The 22,068-nt window shown below is 47.0% G+C and overlaps 1 protein-coding gene across 9 annotated transcripts in view; it reads right to left on the reverse strand.

The window, feature by feature from the left end:
* Positions 1-22,068, reverse strand: part of CTIF (cap binding complex dependent translation initiation factor) — a 321,855-nt gene that overhangs the window by 178,443 nt on the left and 121,344 nt on the right. For all 9 annotated transcript variants that reach the window (XR_002093006.2, XR_002093005.2, XM_006259046.4 and 6 more), the window contains 3 exons: positions 19,166-19,239; positions 18,116-18,220; positions 8,833-8,908 (listed from right to left, as the gene is read on the reverse strand). Coding sequence is in view for 7 of the 9 variants with exons in the window: in XM_006259046.4 (XP_006259108.2) it covers positions 8,833-8,908; positions 18,116-18,220; positions 19,166-19,239 (255 nt within the window). In the remaining 2 variants the exon portion in view is untranslated. The remainder of the gene's footprint in view (positions 1-8,832; positions 8,909-18,115; positions 18,221-19,165; positions 19,240-22,068) is intronic.

Consider the following 22,068-nt stretch of genomic DNA (forward strand, 5'->3'; position numbering starts at 1 on the left):
GTGTAGCACCGGTCTGGATAGCGTAGAGATTAACATGACAACTGCAAGTGATCTACACTAGAAATCCTACCACTACCACCAGTTACCTCAGCTAGACCAGTGCTAGCAACTATGGGAATTCAGAGGGAAATCCAAGCACAGGCCTTAGCTAACTACTTCAATGACATGTTGTTATTACCACCAATGGCTTTGCAGAAATTTTGGAGCTCTCTAGACAACACCACTAGACTGCAGACCACGTCCCCAAACCCACCATCACAACAGTTCAATCTTAACTGGCAGCCTCTGCAGAAAGGTCAATGGTTAGATGAATTATGGAGACACATCTCCACGTTAGGGTTGAGGCCTATAGAGTGATGACAACTCCCACTCCCACTGCTGTCCTCTTCCAGGGATGCAAAGGCTATTTGTTTGGTGCCAGTCACACATGCTAAAATTCACTAGAGAGAACATTGCAAGCTTAAGGAACTCCCCCTTTCTCTGCCACCTGTAGCAGAGCTCCCTGCCTTGGGAGGAAGTCGCATGGCGGCTGTGCTCATTAACTGTCTGCACAAAAGTGAAGCAATCCTCATCACTCTTCATTGGTTTCTGAAATACCGAGCATTAAGCAAAACTGAAAGCATTTGACAACCCAAGATGGCGAACACAATTCTTTTTAATGACCCAAGATGACGACCATGAGCGTTATAATGAAACTCGCTGAGTGCTAAGTGAAATCCGGTGTCAATTTAAAATGAGCGTTATAGCGAAATAGCACTCAGTGAAACAGTGTTAAGCCCATATCCTAGAGGACTTACAAAAAGAGCCAAGCATCAAACCTACACTGCAAACAGGTTTGGGAGAAGGCAGTCCAGCCAGCTGTACTAATCAAAGCTCCACTGTTAAGGAAAAACACAATCTCACCCAGAGCTTTTCTTTTCCTTCTGTTTTTAAATCCAACAAAGAAGATGGACAATGGTAAACAAGAGAAAACAAGGGACGAACTAACCACATCAGGCTGTATCTTATGACTATTCATTCAGATCCAATCCAAGTGACAGCATATTGACTTGGTGACCTGTGTTTAATGTATGCCTCTTTCAGGGCATCCGTGTCCACTTTGTTCTCAAAGGACCATTTCATGCTCTAAGAGGTACATGAGCAAATAAATGAGGAGAGATTTAATGGCACATGGGGATGGTTTGGAAAGGCCTGGAAGTAGGAGTCCAAGTGTTCACCAAACAAACTTTCAAGATGTTGAGGGACAACCTTGATTGAGGAACTTCTTATAACGCCTTCCAGACCCTCCTTGCAAAATAGCTGTCTCAGATTTTTTTGCTTTCACCTATCAAATAACATAGGATCTCTACTGGCAACATGCATGTGCAGCTACCAGCTCCTCAGCAGTAGAGTTTTTCAAGGTAAGATTAGATTTCAAAAGTTGTCTTGTAGTGTTTCGAATGGGGGAAACCTTCATTGAGGAGGGAGAGAAGTGCACAGACAGACATACACACATACAATAGGCCGGGAACCAGTATCAATCTCTCCTTGTAGGGACTTTGCATCAACAAGCCATTCTGCTCTAAAATAGAGATGATCCTCCTTCATTGGGGGTATTTCTTTCCAATACTAATTTTGGGTGCAAGTCTTTGCTTCATGACTCTCCTGAGACAGCTTCTTTATAAGCCTCTTTGTCTAGACCACGACTGACAATGCAGTTTCCAGTTTACTGAGAAAAGGGAACCGTAGGAAATTTGCTTCTCGCAGAATTATTTTTAAAGCATGTGCAGTTATGCGACTGGGTTAAATCTGTCAGCGTGTCTGTACAAATATACCATGCACTCAATGACATGGCTAAAAATCCACTGCCATCCACTGTCAGCGAAATATTGTCATGTCATCTCTCTGCTGGAATTGGAGCTCTGTGCTTTGAGGCATTTAAATTTGGAAGCAAAGAGAATCAGTATAGGGAGGAGAGCCAGAAACGCCTCTGATCTGATTCCAACGCTATCACTAACTTACATGATGTGAGGCAAATCACTTTATCTTTGTGCCACAGTTTCTAGATTGTAAGAATGGAGAATAACACATTACTGCAATGTTGATATGCTGCTTTGTGGATGCATAGTAGCATTACATGCTGACTTTTTCCCCTAGCACAAAAGCTGCAAAATATTACCTTTAAGGGTAACAATGCTTCAGGCAGAGATTTAGTCACTAGTTACTATTTGCAGTGTCCTTTCAAAATACCTTGACACATCCTGCTGCCACTGAAGCTATCAATAAAATTTCCCAGACCATTTATGGAAGTAGGATTCCTCTTAGACTTCTTCCATGATGCTGACACCTCCAAACCCTTCACCAACGGATGCCATCCAAGACTGCTTCGAAGTCCAGAGGCTTCATGTTGACTAGAAGAAGGTCCTTTGGTGCAGGTATGTCTATTCTTGATTAAAGATTTCTAAAGCCACTCTTTTTTTTCAAGTTTGCCCTTTTCCGAAATAACGATAGGTTTTGGCCTAAGCTAGTTTTTAAGATGAAAAAATCCTAATGCTGGCTCTTCCACTACCTTACTTGTTTTGCAGTCAGCCATTCTGAGTGGCAGGGAGGGTATGGGGACACGGAGAAGCAGAGGTCTAATGTTTATGACAATGCTCCCTCTACAGGATAGAAAAATATTCATTACTTTTACTTAGCAATACTGTACAACAACATAACTGGTCATGTCAGTGCAACATACAACCTAACCATCTTCGAGAAGTGTTTGCTTCTGTCTAAAGAACAGTATTGCCAACCCAGCTGTGTCCAAAATCAAGAGACAAACTCTTAAAAATCATGAGATTTGGTATGTAAATCATAAGATGCTATTTTTGACATATAAACCAATATAGTTATTATTGAACGTTGGTTTATAAATGCCATTAGTCACTTACTTAACTTCTGTTTGGTCAAAGATTTATACAAAAACTATATTACTACAACTGATAATGCTTTAGAAAAATTAAATTAAAAATTCCTACCTGCTATGATTGAGATGACATCTGCTGGACGTTTGTGTGTTTAGCACTTTCCTGACAGCACTCAGCAGGTAAGTGTGTGGAGGAGAAGGGGCGGGGGGCAGATCGAGGCCCGCACAGTGAGGGAAGGAGTGGAGCAGGGGTAGGGGCCTGGGTGAATGGGGCCCCAGGGCTGGCGTGCATTGTGCGACAGAGCCACAGGCAGCTCATCCAGAAGCATAGGGGTCGACGGGGAGTGCGGCTCCCTGCTGCTGCGCACACCCCAGGGGAGGCACGGGGGGCATGTGCCCTGTGGATTTGTGCATGGGGCACAGGCAGGCTGCCTGCTGCAGGCTACGGCTCTGCACCATGATGACTTTGTCCTGGGAGCCTCGCACGAGGCCACGTTGTGGCTCCTGTCACTGGGTGGGCAGGGGACGTGCAGCATGACCAGTGCGCAGCTCCCGAGGCACAGGCAGCAGGGTGCAGATCCCCAGCCCACAGCGGGCAGCCCACCTCTGCCCCGCACGCAAATCCAGGGGGCACATGCTCCCCATGCCCCCCATAGGGTGTGTGCAGCGGCGGGGAGCCACGCTCCGCCTTACCCCCCATGCTTCTAGACAAGCCGCACGACCTGCTCTGGCCCCGGGGCACCATTCAACCCAGCCCCTGCTTCTGCCCCTGCTCCACTCCCTCCCTCACTGTGTGGGCCTCAATCTGCCCCCCTGCCCCTTCCCCTGCACAGACTTACCTGCTGGGCATGGCTCTACACGCACCAGATGAAAAACCCCCGAGATCTGAGAGTTGTCGCGGGATCATGAGTCAGACTTAATTTTACTTAGAAATCACAACTCTGGTGATCACTTCGCAAGAGCTGGCATCACTGAAAGAACGACACACAAGAAAGACAGAAGAGGAGGTGGATATCTCAACACACCAACGACATTCTTTCAAGGTTGTCTTCCATGATAACTGGGAAGGCACAAGCTGATGATGGTAGCATTTCATTTCTCATAGCTACTTGTGTACTTTTCTCTCGTACTTTTTATAATTCCAAAATGTGAACCAGAAACAGGTGAACGACTGGGTTTTCCCTGCATCTTTGCAACCCACTTCCAGGTTGTGACCACAGACAATCATCTCACCTCCGTGATGCAGACTTCCCATCTGCACGAAGGGGCTAGCATCATTCGGGAATATTTATCTTACATCAGGCACGTGCGTATTCAGTTACTAATGCTCGCTGTAAAGAGGGCGCCGGGATTCTCAATTGACATTTGTAGCGCTCTGGGGCCTCCTTATAATTTAAGGGTGATCTGGGATATTCTAACTTGGAAGAGATTAGAGAGAGGAAATGAACCTAATGTCATGCCTGTCAATTCGTCTTCTGTGCCTCCGTCAAACCACGTGGTCAACCAGGAAAAAACTAAGAGGATAATGAAAAGATGCTGCTGCATTTGAGCTGAGCTGAGCTTCTCTGCGCTAGTATTGTAACAAAAATCCACGAAAGAAAGAACAGGTACTACGAGCAAAAAATATTGACCTTCAAGAGTTATTTCTTCCTTCCCTATGTCCTTGAAAACCCCCCAAGTAGCAGCCTGTTTGGGTAAGATTTTCAAAAGCATGTAAGGGTACCTGTAGACATGCGGGGACGCTGCTCCAATGTGCTGTAATTACAGTGTGTTGGAGCAGACTTGATTAATTGAGTCTGCTAGAGCGTGATAATTAGCGTGCTCCTCGTCTCATGTATTTGGCACCCCCATTGAACGAGTTGCAGTTAAAGCTCCCCCACCACCATTTTGAAGCGTGGGATGCTGAATACATGAGACACTGCGGGTACTTTAACTAGAGCGGCTTGAATTAAAGCATCCTGCTCCTCCCTCCCCCTGCACACCCAAAGCACATGTAAAGAAGCCCTAAGTGACTTAGCTGTCTAATTCCCTTCTTTTAATGATACTTAGGCACCCATGCAACTTAAATGCATCTGCACATGTTACAATTTGTCATCATGAATTGAGTGCTACTCACAGGCAGCTAAAGCCCTACAATGTACTGCATGCCATGTGTCGCTATTTCTTTTCAGGAGGCTCTCCAATCTGAGAGGCCCCGTGCCAATATGAAGAGAAGCACAGGCCCTGCTGCAAACTGCTTCACCCCAGTTCTTTTATTTATCACAGACATCTCTGTAATTCCCTTTGAAACAAAGGGCGGTTGTTACCAAATACAACAAAACAATTTGGGCCTGGATTGCAAACACAGAAAGCAAAGCAGCAATCAAAATTTTATATCCAGCAACATCACCAGAAACAAGATTTTGCTTTGCAGATGTCCTAATGCACGTGCCCACAAGATGGCAGAATGCACTGCGCCACGTAAAGCGTGATCTACCCTACTCCTCTCAGTAAAAAATGGTATAAAGATTTCAGTTTCCAAACCAAAGCCTGGGACAAGAGTTATTACCCAGAAAAAACTGTCAGGGAAGATATTTCTTCATTCACCTCGTTACAATGTTGATGTTACTGAATAAAGACATTTTCTCTAAAAGCTACAGCTGGGCTCTAGCAAGAAAACTCTTGATTATGACTCTGAGTATTGCAAAAGTTCAAAGGGGCTCAGATTTTAAGTTTCTGCTTGATCCATCATATATCCCACAGCAAACATCAGCTACACATCTCAGTCCAAAGACGTGTGTGTCCAGGAACAGAGTTAGATACAGACCCCATCTCTGGTGTAAACCCAAATAAAAGGAAACCAAATTTCCCAGGCAACCTGGAACAGCTAAGGAGGCTCCCCTTCTCCCAATCTCGGTGCTCCTAATTAACGCACTGTGGCCTAGGAATGCCTCCAAATTCTTAACCAGTTAATATATATATGATATGCACACACATACACATAATACATACATTATATACATATATATACATACATATATATATATATATATATCTACATACATACATACACACACACATACATACATACATTATATACACACAGACACATATATATATACACACACACATATTCACACACACTATTATATATATATATATATATATATATATTATATATGTCATGGAACTGTAACAGAAACATATTCAAGCATCTGGTCTAATTTTCTCCTCCTACTGGTTTGTTCCCTCACTTACAGGGAAGTGTCAACACACGCTTAGCAAGCCTTGGCAAGAGAACAGGACAGGAACTGTCCAGTTAGAAAGCAAAAAGTTGTTATTAATGGTTTTTTATAAGCTGGATAATGATACTGTTTTAGGATAATGATGATCTTTGATAGCAGTAAGATTTTTCAACACTGAGACAGGGGAAGACCTCGTACCCTTCTGAGCTGAAAAGATGTTTTGGGGGCTTTGAGATAAAAATAGCATCAATCTCGGAAAAATGAACGGATGTGAAATAAGAAGGGGGCTCTTTTAACACTCTCGCACTGATACCTTTCTGAATATCCCTAAGATTCACTGAAACCAAGGTAATGCAAAACAGTCATTGCCAGCACTGCATGACTACATTCAAATCTAGTTAACAATGATACATCAGGATTAAGCCAGCTGTCAGGAAGTGTTTCACTTGTCAGCATTGCACAAGATAAACCCATGGCAGTAATTGTGTGGCATTTAGCTTCCACATACACATGTGATAATACATGAATATATAAGCAAGTCTCAGAAATAAATGAAGCATTCTACTAATCTGCCTACAGGCAGGGTTGAAATACCAAATTAAACATTTTCACTAGGTCTTCAAGATGGAGCTTAAGTCTGCCTGACTGACAATTAAGGACCTTGAGAAACACGTGACTATGCTCTTGTCTCAAAGCAAAGCCATTATCAAAGGCTCAACACAACACAGGAAAATCAGGCTCTCCTTCATCCTGGTATAAATCAGGATTACCACACTGAAGTCAGTGGATTTAAACAGGTGTAAGACCAGTGAAAGAGGATAATTAGGTTCATAGTTTTCAATGAAGGCTATGGCTTTCACATCCCATGTGAAAGGAGCCAAGCTCCCCTGGTGAAGAGGTTCAAACAATGGCATAGGCTATACTGCCCTTCATTCTTCTAATTTAAATATGTTGGCTATCGCTCTGTTTGAAGCATGTCTGACCTGACAAACCAAAGCTCTGCTATCATCACACAGACTTCAAAGAGTCTTAAGAATACTTAGAGAGTAGGGGTTTGACCCATCGTCCTTTGCCATTATTTTGCCTCCTCTACTACTATACAGTGAGTGTTGTTATAGATGTAGTTTCCACCTGGCTGTCACCTGCTCTCCACCCCAGAGATGGGTATATTTCCGATGCAAGTGAGAGGAAGCACTGTCTTGTGGACAAGGTACTGAAGCGCAACCGAGGAGACGTGAGTTCAGGGCTCAGCTCTCTTGCACATCCCCTTGTATGAGCTTAGACCACCCACTCGGGGCCAGATTCTCTATTCCCACTTCAAGCGCCTAAGCGGCACTTACATAGCTGGCAAATGACAGTTTTTGGCACTTACAGAGTTAGGGATTTGCCCTGTGCTTCCTTACTGCAAATGCTCAGTTGTTTGCACTTTGGCTGTGTAGGTACCCTAGGACATGTGTAATGCTGGGAAAGCTCTGAACATTTAGCTGCAGAAAATTCATGACTAGTTGGTGTTAGATGCCAAAGGAGCAGGGGCTGCCTTGCCTTTTAGCTCAGTAGGTCAGTGGCTGGGGCACTTGCCGAGGGAGAAGAAGCCCTGTGTTCTAGACCAGTGGGTCTCAACCTTTTTTGTACCAGGACCCAGCAGTAAACACGGATGGCCAGTCCTGCCCTAGTAAATAGTGTAAGTAGAAAACAGCCCCCTGGCCCTGCTGGTGCCTTTCACTGCCAACCCACAGCCCTGCTGGTGCCCCTCACTCTCAACCCGCTGCCCCCTGCATGTGTGGGGCAGGTTGTGGGTGTGTGAGGCAGGGGGGCACAAGCCCCTCCAGATGTGTGTGCCCACAGTGGGCACAGGGCTGCAGCCTGGCTGGACCGGCATGGGCAGGAGCCACCTCCGTGGCCCAGCAGGCAGGACCCATAGTGGGATAGTGGAGCAGGGTTGCGAGTCTTGTTGTTGCCGTTCCCAACAGCAGGACCCCCGTGCCACCCACAATGCCAACAGCATGAGGTGGGGAGGGGGCATGCTGCCCTCACCTCCTGCTGCCAGCTGCTCATGCACTGCCATAACCCAGCTGCTGCTGCTGCATCCCATAAGCTGCCCGCACTGCTTACTACCCCATCTCCACTCTGGGGTAAAGCTATGGACTGAGGGGAGTGGCAGCAGTGGCTGGGCCATGGCAGTGAGCAGCTGGCAGTGGGAGAAGGTGCCCAGCCCCAGCCCCGGCTCAGTTCTTCATCAGCTGGAAGCTGTGCCTGAGTTGCAGCAAGGAGGTAGAAGTGGGGGGAATGGGGAAAAGCAGATGTGATGTGGGCACAATTTCCATTTGCCAGGCTCCAGTGCACTCCTTGCTGCATAACACCAGGACAGGCCACAGGCAGAGGCAAAGCCCCCCTCTGGCTCCATGGGCCAGATTCAGTCATGGGCTGCATGCTGCTGACCCCTGCCTTGGAGAACCTGGGCTTGAGTTTCTCAACTGAAGGTGGTGTCAGACTCAAAACTCTTACATTTGATCAGCGACCCAATGAACTAAGTCAGCTAAGTGGTTCCCCTAGTGAGGCTGCTGCTACACAGGAGTCTGATTTGCATTTGACTAGCCTGCTAAACCTCTCATCATGTACAGTTAAAGGAAAGAGGGAGTCCACCTTCCTGACTCATGCTAACATATGGAGACTAATAACACAGCAGCCACAGCATGGCTAGACAATGCTTCTGACACATACCTGCCAGACTGGAAGGACCTTCTCTATGTCGTTCAGGTTGATCCCGTCTCCATCCTCATACTTCCCTTTCCCAAGCCTAAAACAAAAACAAAACAAGAAGATCGCTTAACGTTTCCACAGTTAAACTTCTGCCACAGTACAAGAAAGGAGGAGGGGTAGTTTTCTGCCTTGAATGGGAGGACTGGTGGGGGTGCACATATAAACACGTGCACACATGCACGTGCACACACATGTAAATGGGGACAATCTCTGGGGCAAGTATGAATGGGAGATTTGCCCATCCAACATCTTTAACTCTTCTTGAGTGTCCATTTTCTATATAAATGTAGGTCAGAACAACATTACCCCCATCTGACTTAAGAGCTGCAATAGCAGTTCAGTGCAACCTCCACAATCCACCAGGTGCTTGGGTCTAGGTAAAGAAGGGGGTGAAAAACCCCAGAATCCTAAGCCTGGACTCCCAGATCCAGATGCACAGCACTAGCATAGTGACTGAGGCTACTCTTCCACCAGGGTTGCCTCCACAGTTTTCTTAAATCCTTGTTCACTCACTGGAAAGGGTTTTAGCTTTCCAACCCAAAAGATCATGTGGATCTTCGTCTCCCCCCAGTGGCTGGTCTCTGTAAGAAGTTTAGAATCAGCTACAGCTAGGGAGCTTAGGGCTACACCAGGGATGTCAAATGTATGTCTCACATGCTGGATCTGGCCCATGGCCTGCCTTCCAGCCCGCAGTGCTGCCCCATGGCTCTGATCAGACCCACATGGGGCATGGGGCATCCCCGTGGTGCGTGGCTGGGGTTCCAGACCAGCTGGAGAAGGAGGAGGTAGAGAAGGGGAAGGATAGGGAGTGTGTGGTCTTGATCTGGCCTGCAGACTGTCCACATGCCACTCATTCAGTCCATGGAGCCAGATGAGTTTGACACCCTTGAGCTAGACCCATAAAGAGATGTGGGCTTTGTGGCACTCAGTACCTTGCTCCAAGGATTATTTATGTATTTTACAAGTGGCAGCCACTGGACAAAATGCATAAACCATCTTAATGAAACCTCCCCCTCCCCAGGGAATGTCTCAACCACTAAACTATAGTAACTTGCTCCTTCTCTTCCAATTTATCTTAAATTCCCTTTTGCAAAGTGGAATAGCTGCAACAGTAGGAGTGGAGACTGCCCTCATGCTGCCCCCCACAACAGTCAAGAGCTTGATAGTCAGGGAGGTGGGAGATGAGGGCTTGAGGCAGCAGGGGGAGTTAGCCTGGATGTACCACATCCTGGATGAATGTGGACCTCATGCAGAAGAGCTGCTCTTGCTGCAGCCATGCCTTGGACCACATAACTTGAAAACAGATCTAAGACTTAGTTTTAGGATGTAGTGCAGCATACAGATACCACAGCTAACTTGGGACTGGGACCATATAGCTGGGTCAGTATGGAGCTCAGCAAGGTATGCCAGCCTACATAGAGCTCCATGTTAATGCAGTAGATGGGCAATGCTTTACAGCACTGCAGTCAGCTATTTAGACATACTCTTACCCTTAAGCAAAGCAGACCGATGCTTGCAACGTCCCTCCCTAATGGGGTAACATTAATCCCTTGAGTTAAAGAAGCAAAGCCTAAACCCAGCAACTGATGGCATGTGGAAAGACTGCTGTACCTGAGCGAAGTCCCAATACGGTCACCGGGACTCTGCATGGGTATAGCAGTCTACCTGAATACTCTGAACTGCAGAATTGTGTCCTATGCTACCCTTACAAGAGCCAGCCATCAGACCTGCTGGGAAAGACTAAAAATCAAACTGTCCATTGTTACTTATTATTGCATTTGCAATTGTTATTTATATTGGTGTGTGTGTGTGTATGTGTGTGTGTGCCCGCACGCAGAAAGGTAGTCTTGGGGGATTTTTCTTAAGACAAGCAAAAAACCATGAAACCTGCTTTACTGAGTGACAACGCTGCTCAAACAGGTTTGCCACACAGTGTATTCCCTCTTGCCTACCAACAGGTTTGTGAAAATACCTCCTTTGCGAGGAAGTTACTTTTCATGGAGCTTTCATAAAGAAACGTATTCAGAGGCCGTGACTGCAAAAAAGTAAAAGTTTCAGCCTCTCCTCCTCACAGAGCATTAGGATGTTGCACACCCATTATAATGCCATGTTAATATGTTTGATGTCCAGCTGTTTTTTTTACATTGTTCATCCCTGCCTTCTTCCAGTTACGTGGGCTTGTACCTATACACATTAATGAAAATAAGGTATAAAGCCCTTTCCTTTACAGGGTATTGTCAGGCCATGGCCTCAGCCTGCCTGGCATGGCCACCCATCCTGGTCCACCATGTCCCCAGCTGAGCATCCAGATCCTTAACCCAACTCCTGGATTAATCCTTTGGGTTAATCCAGCTGGCCTTCTGACCCTGCAACTCTGCTCAACCCTCCCGATCTCTGACAGATGGACCTCCTGGCTTCTGGCTTCCCAGCTCCCCTACACAGAGACTGCATGCTCCTTCAGATCTCCATTGCTTCTCCATGCCCTGGGTGACTTCTAGACCTGGCCACCTACAACTCAACATGACAGATATTCAAATGCAGTCAAACATATCTGATGCATTTGGAAGGGACTAGTGATGATGACTTGAGCCCATTTCATAGAGGCAAAATAAAGACACTCCCAAAGAAGTGAGTTTAACTCATGTTTAAACAAAAAAAAAAAGTTACTTTCCCAAAGCTAAGGAGAAATTTAGAGCAAAACAGATTAGGAGGAAAAACAGACAGAAAAACCATGACTGAAATTTGAGAGTTGTTAAAAACAAGACGATCAAAAAGCTAAGATCCTGTAACTGAGAAAGAGCTGCTCTTCCTGACTAAGAGGGAAAAGAGAGCTGTAATTAGAATAAAATAAAAATAGTACATATGAAAAAAGGCAGAAAAAGGCAATCAATAGTAATTAGAAGTTATGGAGTGTAGAAAATTTTAACAGAAGTTAGAGATGTCAAGGAAAAAAATCCACGGTTGGAAGGATAAGGGTATTTACAAGCTTCTATTATATCAGGAACAAGAACAAAAAAGAAATTCTAGAGACCCATTACCAGACAGATATGGTGAAATTGCTAATACTGATGTTGAAAAGGCAGATACATTTACCCCATATTACTATTCTGCAGTTAGAAAGAGGCAGGATGATCCATTCGTGTCACACAAGGATGATGAACTACTTTTCAGTCCATTAATAACCAAGGAGCATGCAAGACAGTGCCTAAATGAGGAGACCTGAATAACCTGCACTTAGGAGTCCTAAAAGGATTGGCTGAGTAGATAACTGGTCCAGTGATGGCAATTTGATAGTAAATCATGCAATATCAGGGCGATTCCAGAAGCCTGGGGAGTGCTAGTATTGTCACTGTTCAAAAACGGGCAAGTAGGATGACCTGGGTAGTTATAGTCTGATTAGAGAAAGGAAGTTACCTGTCTGAAGTCAGGCAGAAGGGAAGGTAGATTTGCACCATATAGACTAACTAAAACAGAGATGCCTAAGTTTTCATAAGCAGCAGCTTACTTGATCAGACACAGAGAACTTGTTAGTCTGGTTAGTCAGATATTAGCCCTGGGTGAGGCATTGGAGAGATGATATGAGATTCTAAACCCCCCCCCCCCGAGAGATAGGGGTATAAGTCAAAGAAAAGCAGAGTTTTACAGAAAAGAAAGCATGGCAGACAAATCTGCTTGCATTCTTTAATGAGATATGGATTTTGGCTGGTAAAGGTAGACGTGTGGGTGTAAGAGTCTTCAGAAAGGCATTCGACTTGGCGCTGCCAAACACTCTGATCAAAAAATGAGCACTCTGCAACATCAAGGTAGGTGGCTGGATTATGAACTGGCTGTTCACTGGATTATGAACTAATTGACAGATCTCACATTCACAGTCTCAGATGAAACGTTCATCACATTTCTAGCGGGGTTCTGCAAGAAGCAACACAATATTTGTTCCCAATGACATCAATGTTAAGCCAGCACTGATGAAATCTGGAAATGTCACAGACTGGAAAACAGTGACTCAGGCGGCACACTTATACAGAGCTATCTGGATTAACTGGCACAACAGGCCCATTCAAACAAAACACGTTCTAACGCAACCAAATCCAAGGGTTTCTATCTAGTAAGGAGCAATGTAGGCCATATGTGAAGAACAGCAAGACTATACCCTGGAAGAGAGCTGCTCTGAAAAGGATTTAAGAGGCCAAGTCCATAAGGAAGTCAACAGGAGGTCCCAGTAGTGGTGCTGTGAGCCTTGGCTGTAAGCAGAGGGATAACGAGTAGGGGCAGAAAGAGGACTTTACCTGAGAAAGACCAGGACTGGAAGACTGCACAGAGCTGTTTCAGACAAGATGCTGAAAAATGGAAAATGGCGAAGGAAAGAGTCACAAGAAATTACCTAAGGGCTGGAGAAGTGGGAGATTTAAATAGACAAATCTGTTGAATTTATGGGAAAAGAAAAAAGAATTGAGAGATTTGAGAGAAGGATTGATTACCACAGACCAGGGTTTTCTGTTCCCCACGGAAAAATGTGGTAAACCCAGATTTTCTTTTTTAAAGGAGAGCAACACGGGAAACAATGGGTTTCCCCTTGCAGGTTAGCAGAGATGCAGCTTGCGAGGGGCTGGGGGGAGCAGGAGGAGTGCGGTCAGGCAGGGGCACCACGTGCATGTGCGCACATACACATGCACACAGCCACCAGGCAGCCTGGAGAGCAGCTCCCGCAGGTAAGTCTGGTGGCTAGGAGGAACAGAGGCTCCCATAGTGAGGGAGGGAGGGAGTTGGGCTGGGTTGAGGATGCAGCACAGCCAGGAAGGTGTGAGGGTGTTGGCACCTGGGGCCTGAGGCCAGAATGCACGGCTGCAGGCGGGGAGCAGGGTGGAGCTGCAGATGGCTCATCTGGAGGCAGGGCTGGGGGCGCGCACTCCTGGGGGAGACATGGGGGCACATGCACGCCAGATTTGTGCATGGGGCAGGATGGGCTGCCTTCTGCGGGCTCAGGCTCCCCACCCTGCTGCCCTCCTCCTGGTGTCTCTGCAGCCCGGCAGCTGAGACCTGGCGCAGCAGGGCAGAGTGGGGTAGGGAAACTTGGTGCCACTGCCACAAACCCTGCACTGCTACAGCAAGGCACCTACTGTCTGGCAGCAGTGGGAGTGGCGGCACAGAGTTGTGCCCCTTGCTGTTGCCGGGCGGGCAGGAGGCACCTTGTGATAGCAGTGTGGAGCTCCCAGCAGCAGCAACGAGCTTCCCCACCCAACCCTGCTGCACCAGGTCCTGCCTGCTGGGGCCCAGAGGCCCCAGGGGGAGGGCAGCAGGGCGGGAAGTCCCGAGCCCACAGTGGGCAGCCTGCATTTGCCCACCCCCCCAGCAGGCTCCGCTCTGGCCATGCCACGTGTGCAGGATGAGGGCTGGGCTCCGCGAGGGGGAAACAGTAAATATATCAATAAAATATTGTGTTCAACTGATACCTATATATATATATAGGTGCTGACATTTTCATTCGTCATCAGCTGAAGGTGAGTATCTCTCTCTCTCTCTCTCTCTATATATATATATATATAGTAACAATTATAGTACAAAGTATATATAAATAGATGCTCACCTTCAGCTGATGACGAATGAAAATGTCAGCACATTTTTAGACAGGGCGACTGAAGGGATTAGCAGTTATGTTTACCTAGTGAAATCTCTGCTAAAACCCCCCAAATCTGCATTTTCCGTGATAAAATAAAATGCCACTATATATATATATATATATATATATATATATATATATATATATATATATATAGATACACACACACACACTATATATATAATATATATAGTGGCATTTAATTTTATCATTGAAAAATGCAGATTTTAGCAGAGCTTTCACTAGGTAAATGTAACTGCTAATCCCTTTAGTCCCCCTGTCTAAAAATGTGCTGACATTTTCATTCCTCATCAGCTGAAGGTGAGCACTTTAGGTCAACTTCACCCCTGGAGTCACTATCCCTTTTCCATACTATTGAATCTTCGTGTGTCTAAGTGGCATCGACACAGATGCATAACCACCATTTCTGGCACTTGTAGGCAGTCTGAATCCTGCATCCATTTCTGGTAGAATAGGATCAGCCTGTGAACACATGCGCTGCAAAGCCCCCAACGGCCTACTGGTTAAGGCACTCACCCAGGCAATGGGAGACCCAGATGTGGTGAATCTGCATGTCCTGCTCCTCTTTCCCAAAGCACTCTCCAGACCTCTTCTCGAAGTTGGGGGCAGCATCCATCACACTAAGCAGCCTTCTGTCTGGCTTGTCCTCCTCCTCCTGGTCCCACTTATCTTCTCTTCATAGCTGTCCAGCAGACCAGCGTCAAGAGCAGGGCTGGAGAACAGAGCTTTAGACGATGCCTAGCCCATTGCCTAGTGGTTCAAGCACTTTGCTGAGAAGTTGAAGGTGCAAGTTCAAACCCCTCTGGGTGAAAGGGCCTGACATCTGGGCTGTGTGCTCCTTGGGCAGGTACCCCAGATGCTAGGCTCCTTGGCTGGAAGACAGGAGGACCCTCCTCCTCTGGCATCAAACACCTGCTGGTTGTGCTTTTTCTCCTGCTAAAGTTTCAGGGCTAAACCAGTGTTACACATCTTCCCAGGTGATTTTGTTCTACGCAGGCACCTACACAGCCACAGAGCAGCCTTCAGAGAATGATCACTTGGGAAGCGTACGGCAAACGTAGCTACATCAAATTCACACTCTGCAAAAGTGCTAACAATGGCAACTATGCAGCTCCCCAAGTGTCACTTAGATGCTTAAAAATGAAAAAGGATTTAGCTCAGAGCCTGCAGTCGCCTCCACGAGCAAGCAGGCATTCCAGTGTCTGCGTACCAGGACTGAGTGAACGTGGAAAGGGAGACTTCCTGAATGAGAACCAGACAACCTTGCTGGGGTTATTCGACCACCAGTCTTTCCTGCCCAGAGCAGCGGGGCTGATCTCATGAGGTCCCTTCCAACCCTAAACTTCTGTGACTCTGTGAAACTACTCCACTTGCAAACTCCCCAAAATAATGAGGCAGAGGTCCCTACGGCTGAGCTGCACCAAGATTACTGTGCACAGTTCTTCACACCTCAGTTCCAGCCGGAGGCTGATAAACTGGAGGGAAATGTGAAGAGTATGATGAGGAAGAATCAGCCACTGATTGACAGGCCTGAAGGAGCTGCCAGTAATTATGAACAGGCTGGTCAAACAGCTCAGAAGGAAGCTGGCAACAACATGCAAGCATTTGATTGCTGCAAACACCAACGGGGGACGGTAGTGTTCAAGGATACACATGGGTTGTCAGGAGGAACCCACAGAAGAGAACCTTTAGGCTGTGAAAAATACTTCTGTGTCCCACTCTTGCACTGTGAAAGCCCTGACAAGGCAACAGCAGCATCCTCACTTAAGACTTGGAACCAGAACAGAACTCAGTTTGGACACATACCAGCATAACAGGTCATATTCGACCTGGTGGATGGGTCATTTTCGACCTGGAGGGAAGTGGGCAGCGGAGTCCCCCAGGGCTCGGTCCGTGGGCCCGCACTGTTCAACTTCTTTATTAGCGACTTGGATGAGGGGGTGAAAAGCAACCTGTTTACATTTGTGGATGACACCAAGATCTGGGGTGAGGTGGGCATGCTAGAAGGGAGGGACAGGTTACAGGGGTGGGGGATGACACCAAGATCTGGGGTGAGGTGGGCATGCTAGAAGGGAGGGACAGGTTACAGGGGTGGGGGATGACACCAAGATCTGGGGTGAGGTGGGCATGCTAGAAGGGAGGGACAGGTTACAGGGGTGGGGGATGACACCAAGATCTGGGGTGAGGTGGGCATGCTAGAAGGGAGGGACAGGTTACAGGGGTGGGGGATGACACCAAGATCTGGGGTGAGGTGGGCATGCTAGAAGGGAGGGACAGGTTACAGGGGTGGGCAAATGAGAACAGGATGGGATTCAATGCTGACAAGTGCAGGGTACTGCACTTGGGCAGTAAGAACTAGCAGCACACCTACAGGCTGGGGAACTCCCTTCTCGAAAGCACAGAGGCAGAAAGAGATCTTGGAGTCATTATCGATTCCACGATGAACACGGGCCACCAACACGAGGTCACGGTCAGGAAGGCTAACTGCACCTTGTTGTGCATCCACAGATGCATCACAAGCAGGGCCAAGGAGGTGATGTTCCCCCTCTATGTGACATTGGTTGCATAGCAATTGAAGTTGAAGTACTGCGCAGTTGAAGTACTGCATCCAGTTCTGGGCGCCACACTTCAGGAGGGATGCGGACATCATTAAGAGGGTCCAGAGGAGGGCCACTTGCAGGATCTGGGGACAGCAGGGCAGACCCTACGAGGAGAGGCTATGGGACCTGAACCTGTTCAGCCTTCACAAAAGAAGGCTGAGAGGGGACCTGGTGGCCATCTATAAACTTACCAGGGGGGACCAGTGGGGAATGGGAGAGACCTTGTTCCCCCAAGTGCCTCCCGGAGTAACAAGGAATAATGGCCATAAGCTGTTTGAAACTAGGTTCAGGCTGGACATAAGAAGGCACTACTTTACTGTCAGGGCGGCTAGGATCTGGAACCAACTTCCAAGGGAAGTGGTGCTACCTTGGGGGTCTTTAAGAGGAGACTTGACAGTTACCTAGCTGGGGTCATTTGAGCCTAGTTTTCTCTCCTGCCCAGGGCAGGGGGTCGGACTAGAAGATCTGCAAGGTCCCTTCTGACCCTACATCTACGAATCTATGAATCTACACTGGATCCAAGCTTTACTCAAATATCATCGCACCAAAGGGACAAACGGGGCCTCAGGATGTCATCTAGTCCAACTCCTGCTCAAGGCAGGACCATCCCTATCTAGCCCACTGCAGCCAAGTGTTTGTCCAACCTGCACTTCAATGCTTCCAGTGACGGGGATTCCACAATGTCTCCAAATGACTTGGTTCGGGTCCATCTTTGTTAAAAAAATACCTGAACCGCACAAAGCAACAGAAAAACTCCAAGAGGAAACTGTTCTGTACTGGCGCCATTGTAAATCACCAAGGTTCCCACCTCTACTTTCTATAGTTCTTACGTCCCCCGTGTGACCCACATCAAAGGGACCATGCCACCGCAACAGAGCTTTCATTGTAAAGAGACACACCCACACCTACACCGCTAAAAAAAAAAAAAAGTCATTACCATGCCTAGGAGCACTCATAACAGGCCAAGAACCCACTGTGCTAGGTGCTGTACAAACAGGGCACTTACCCTTCTCTGTCTATGTGGGGGAGAGGGTGTTTGGAGGTGTTCCTCAGCTTCCGGTGAAACTGTGTGAAATCCAGCTTTTCCGGCTGCAGATCCCAGGTTGCACCACTAGGAAAAAGAAAGAGACAAAGAGACAAAGAGCATGCTACTAATTAAATGTGTTCGGAGTGGAAGGAGCATATTTTAAGCACTCAACCTTTGGCAAAAAAGGCCGTGATTTCTAGAGGCAGCTTTTGCATTCAGCATAACCTGACCAGCACATCCATGAGCCATGTGTGCCATGTTCCTAGTGCCTGCTCTAAAGTGCCATGCTCATAAGTGCCATGTTCCCAGTGACTGCTCTAAAGAGGTCCTCCAGATGCAGCACCATTAACCTCCTTAGCTGCATTGGCTCTTTAATTTAAGGTGCTTTGGAAATAGCTGTTTTTGCTGTGACTGCTACTCCAGAAAAAACTAAGTACTGGTACCCTGTTGGAAGGCCTACTGAGTTACCAGTGGTACTGGAACAGCAGTGCCGTGGTGGATCTTTCCCTGAGAAGCCCGTTTCATGCTTGTTCTAGAGAGGATACAGAATGATGCACAGAACTTGGACAAAACTTATTTTATGCATTCAGTTTTTTCAGGGCTCGTACCCGTGGTGTCTCAGGGTGGCATGGCAACTCAAACTGTGTGCCGTAAGCACTGAAGTAAAATGCATGCACACACTGCAAATTAATGGAAGGAAATGAATTGAATTATCTCAAGTCCTAGAAGGAGAGTTCAGAGCCACTTCAGTCCTACACATCAAGTTTCCTCAACAGATCAAAAATAGTCAAACTAGTGCTCCCTTTCAAAGTCTGGCATGCAAGTCATTCTGCTGACCTTCTCTAGCTTGTATTCACCATTAATAGGGTCATGGGTACTGGGCTCAGTACAATCGACTGGGCAGGGGGGAGGCAAGGAGAGGGAGAGTAGCTTCCGTGGTGCTGAAAACCCTGAGGACAGAAATGCAGGGTACGGCTAGAAGAGGTCATATCCCATCTGTGTTTTAAAAGAGTTTTTAAGTGAGCTTACCTGAAAGACTCAAGGGTATTGGCTGCCCAGATATCTGTGCCCAGCATGTCAAGGGAGCTGTCTTTGTTGCCGTTCTAAAAAGGAGGGGAAAAAGCTGTTATTCTACAGTTGTTACAACATGCTTTCTGGATGACTGAGCCAATGTACAACTGTGCCACTGAGTGTTAACAAGACTCTCTGAATAAAATAGAGATGCTGCAACATTTTCTCTCATGGTTCCCTCATTGATTCAGAGGATTGTTGCCCATCCCATGTTTGATCCATGTTTTAAGAGGTTGACAAACTCACATACACAAATTGTCACTAATTTAGTAAAAAACTCAACTTTGAGCAGCAGAAGAGCTACAACAAGTGGAACGAGACTGACGAGAGCAAGGCAGAAATGAAGGGTTGCATTGGGGATAACCACTGGAAGATGGCAGGCCGCTGGAAGAGGGGCCTAATGTCCATCCCAGTCACCAGCAAGGAACATTTTGAAGGAGAAGACTTTGATTTTGCCCCAGGATTTCACCTGACATTGAAGGGGGTTATATGATCCCAGTCTGATATTTCACCCTCCAACAACTGAGGCTTGTGAGGCCTATGAAAGGTTCTCGAGGGTCAGGCAACTTGACAGGTTTAACATATCCTGACCAGTCAGCTCAGCTCCAGATTTAAGGACGAGCCAAAAACAAGGTGAGATAGGACCAGTCCCAACCTTGGTACGGTAAGGGTTATCATAAGACAGCTCCCAACAGTGTCAGGCTTATGTCACTGAAGCACAGTTTAGTTCTTTCCAAAAGCACTTGGTAACCTACAGCCAGTGTTGGGTTTGGAGGGATGAAGGCTTTGCCTTTTTCTTTCACTAGCTCAGAATGAAGTGCCAAAAACCATATGGGTTTTGTCCAAAACACATCTGGGAAGGACCTTTGAGGAGTTCTGTTGCATCAAAGGCGAAGCCACCACGTCATGTCCTACAAAGCCACAGGAGACACACAGCCAACACGCACATAAAAAGCCAAGCACATTGCTGAGATGATGATCTGACAGTGGCATCTCCCGCTGTGATCTGACTCGCAACACAAAAAGGATGCACGAGCAAGGTACGTTGTAGGTCAGTGGGCACTATTTCATTCTCCTTGGTATGGACTGAACCTCTTGTGTTACCGACACACCTGTCTAATACTGCACTTTTCCTCCAAAGTCAAACTGAACTCATGACATTTTCTTTCCAATGTGTGGGCCTGACAGCCCCAGAGTCTTTAGTCTTCTGCTTGCTTGCCCTCAGGACTGTTACAACACATGCAACAGCAGTGCAAGCCCCTCGAATTTGCCTTACTGATGCACCTCAACTGGAGCTACTTCATAACAGCCAGGAAATGGCTATCAAAAAAGAAACAGCTTTTGGTCACTATTGCCTTGAGTAGGATTTGAACCATCAACTTAAAAGGAGATATCGCTAGAGCTCTGCACTTCCTAAGCCGTTCAATACTTAAAATTTGAGGGGGAGCGGGTCCAGAGGATGGCAAGACTGCAAACAAGTGGGTCTAGGACAAGGAAGTATACACACACACACACACAAACGCACTCAAGTGCTCACGTATTAGGCAACACCAGATTTAAGGTTACCTATGCACTCTATGTACATACAGTCTGCAACTGCTTGAACGACACCATTATGTCCTATCCCCCTCCCCTCCTTACCCCATCCCCTCACTCACTATGCAGTATGGATCTGCACAGGGGGTGAATCACGGCTGCACAGCAAAGGAGGCTGCAGTTTATGGACCCTGATTCATTTATTGCAGAAGCTGGAAGGTGGGTGTGGAACGAGGCAGGTAACTTTAGGACAAGAAAGGACTGTGTGCCATGGTTAATGCAACTGGATGCTGTCCAGGAGAACTGAGTTTTAGCTCTCCCTACTTCTGCCAACGTTCCTGTATTCTCCTAAGCAAGTCCTTTAAACCACAAGTGGCCAAGAGCTGTGTGCTCCTCCGTCTCTGGGTGCCTGACCTGAGATACCGGCATAACAGAATGGTTAAATGCTCACAGCCATGTCTGAATCCCATGGCTGCCGCATTTTGAACGTACAACGTGCTAGATCGTCCCACGTGCTCTGAAAAGATATGGTTCCTGATGTCTCAACTTGGGCACACAAACTTTTGACCTTTATCTCTGTGCCCCAGCTCTCCGTCTGTGACATGGGGATGATCTCCCTTTAGCCACAGAGAGGTCCAACTTGTACAGCAAATAGATTGGATCAGAGCATATGCAGAGAGGGAGTCAAAATAGCGTTGCACAGGGCTTTTATGCCTTTAATAATGTTCTTTCAATACAGTTTTCGGTGGATAATATTTAGGGACTTAGTCAAATTGTGATTTTGTGTTTTTCATGGAAACTGCGATTTGAGATAGTTTCTGCAAAAAGCAGCGTTCCTTGTGGTTTTCAGCAGAATCACTGTGGAGGCAGGAACCTTACTGAAAATAAAATGCTAGCTTGCTAGCTCCCCAGTGGGAGCTCTACCGGCCACCGCCACGCAGAAAGGGAGCCAAGACGGTGGCTGCCCTCTCCTCCCTCCACCGACTGGCTGAGAGGGCTGCCCATCATGCGGCCCCCACCCCTCCCCACCAATTAATAGCGAAAGGCGGAACCACGTGAACGGGAGCCCTCTCAGCCAATCAATGGCAAGGGACAGGGCTGCCGCTGGGGCCCCTGGACCAATCAGCAGTGACGAGGGACCTCACTGCAAAAAACCATGAAAATGGCAGCTTTTGCTGTGCTCAGTCCGCAAAATTGCCTGCCTGCCTCCTTGATTTCAGTAGGTCCCTAGTAATACCGTATTCCCTAGTAATACCGTGCATAACGTGGGGACTGAAGAAACATGATGCACCGACCCAGAGTATGTCTGTATTATCCAGCATCAG

This window comes from Alligator mississippiensis, chromosome 3 (genome assembly GCF_030867095.1).
Source record: "Alligator mississippiensis isolate rAllMis1 chromosome 3, rAllMis1, whole genome shotgun sequence".
NCBI lineage: Eukaryota > Metazoa > Chordata > Crocodylia > Alligatoridae > Alligator > Alligator mississippiensis.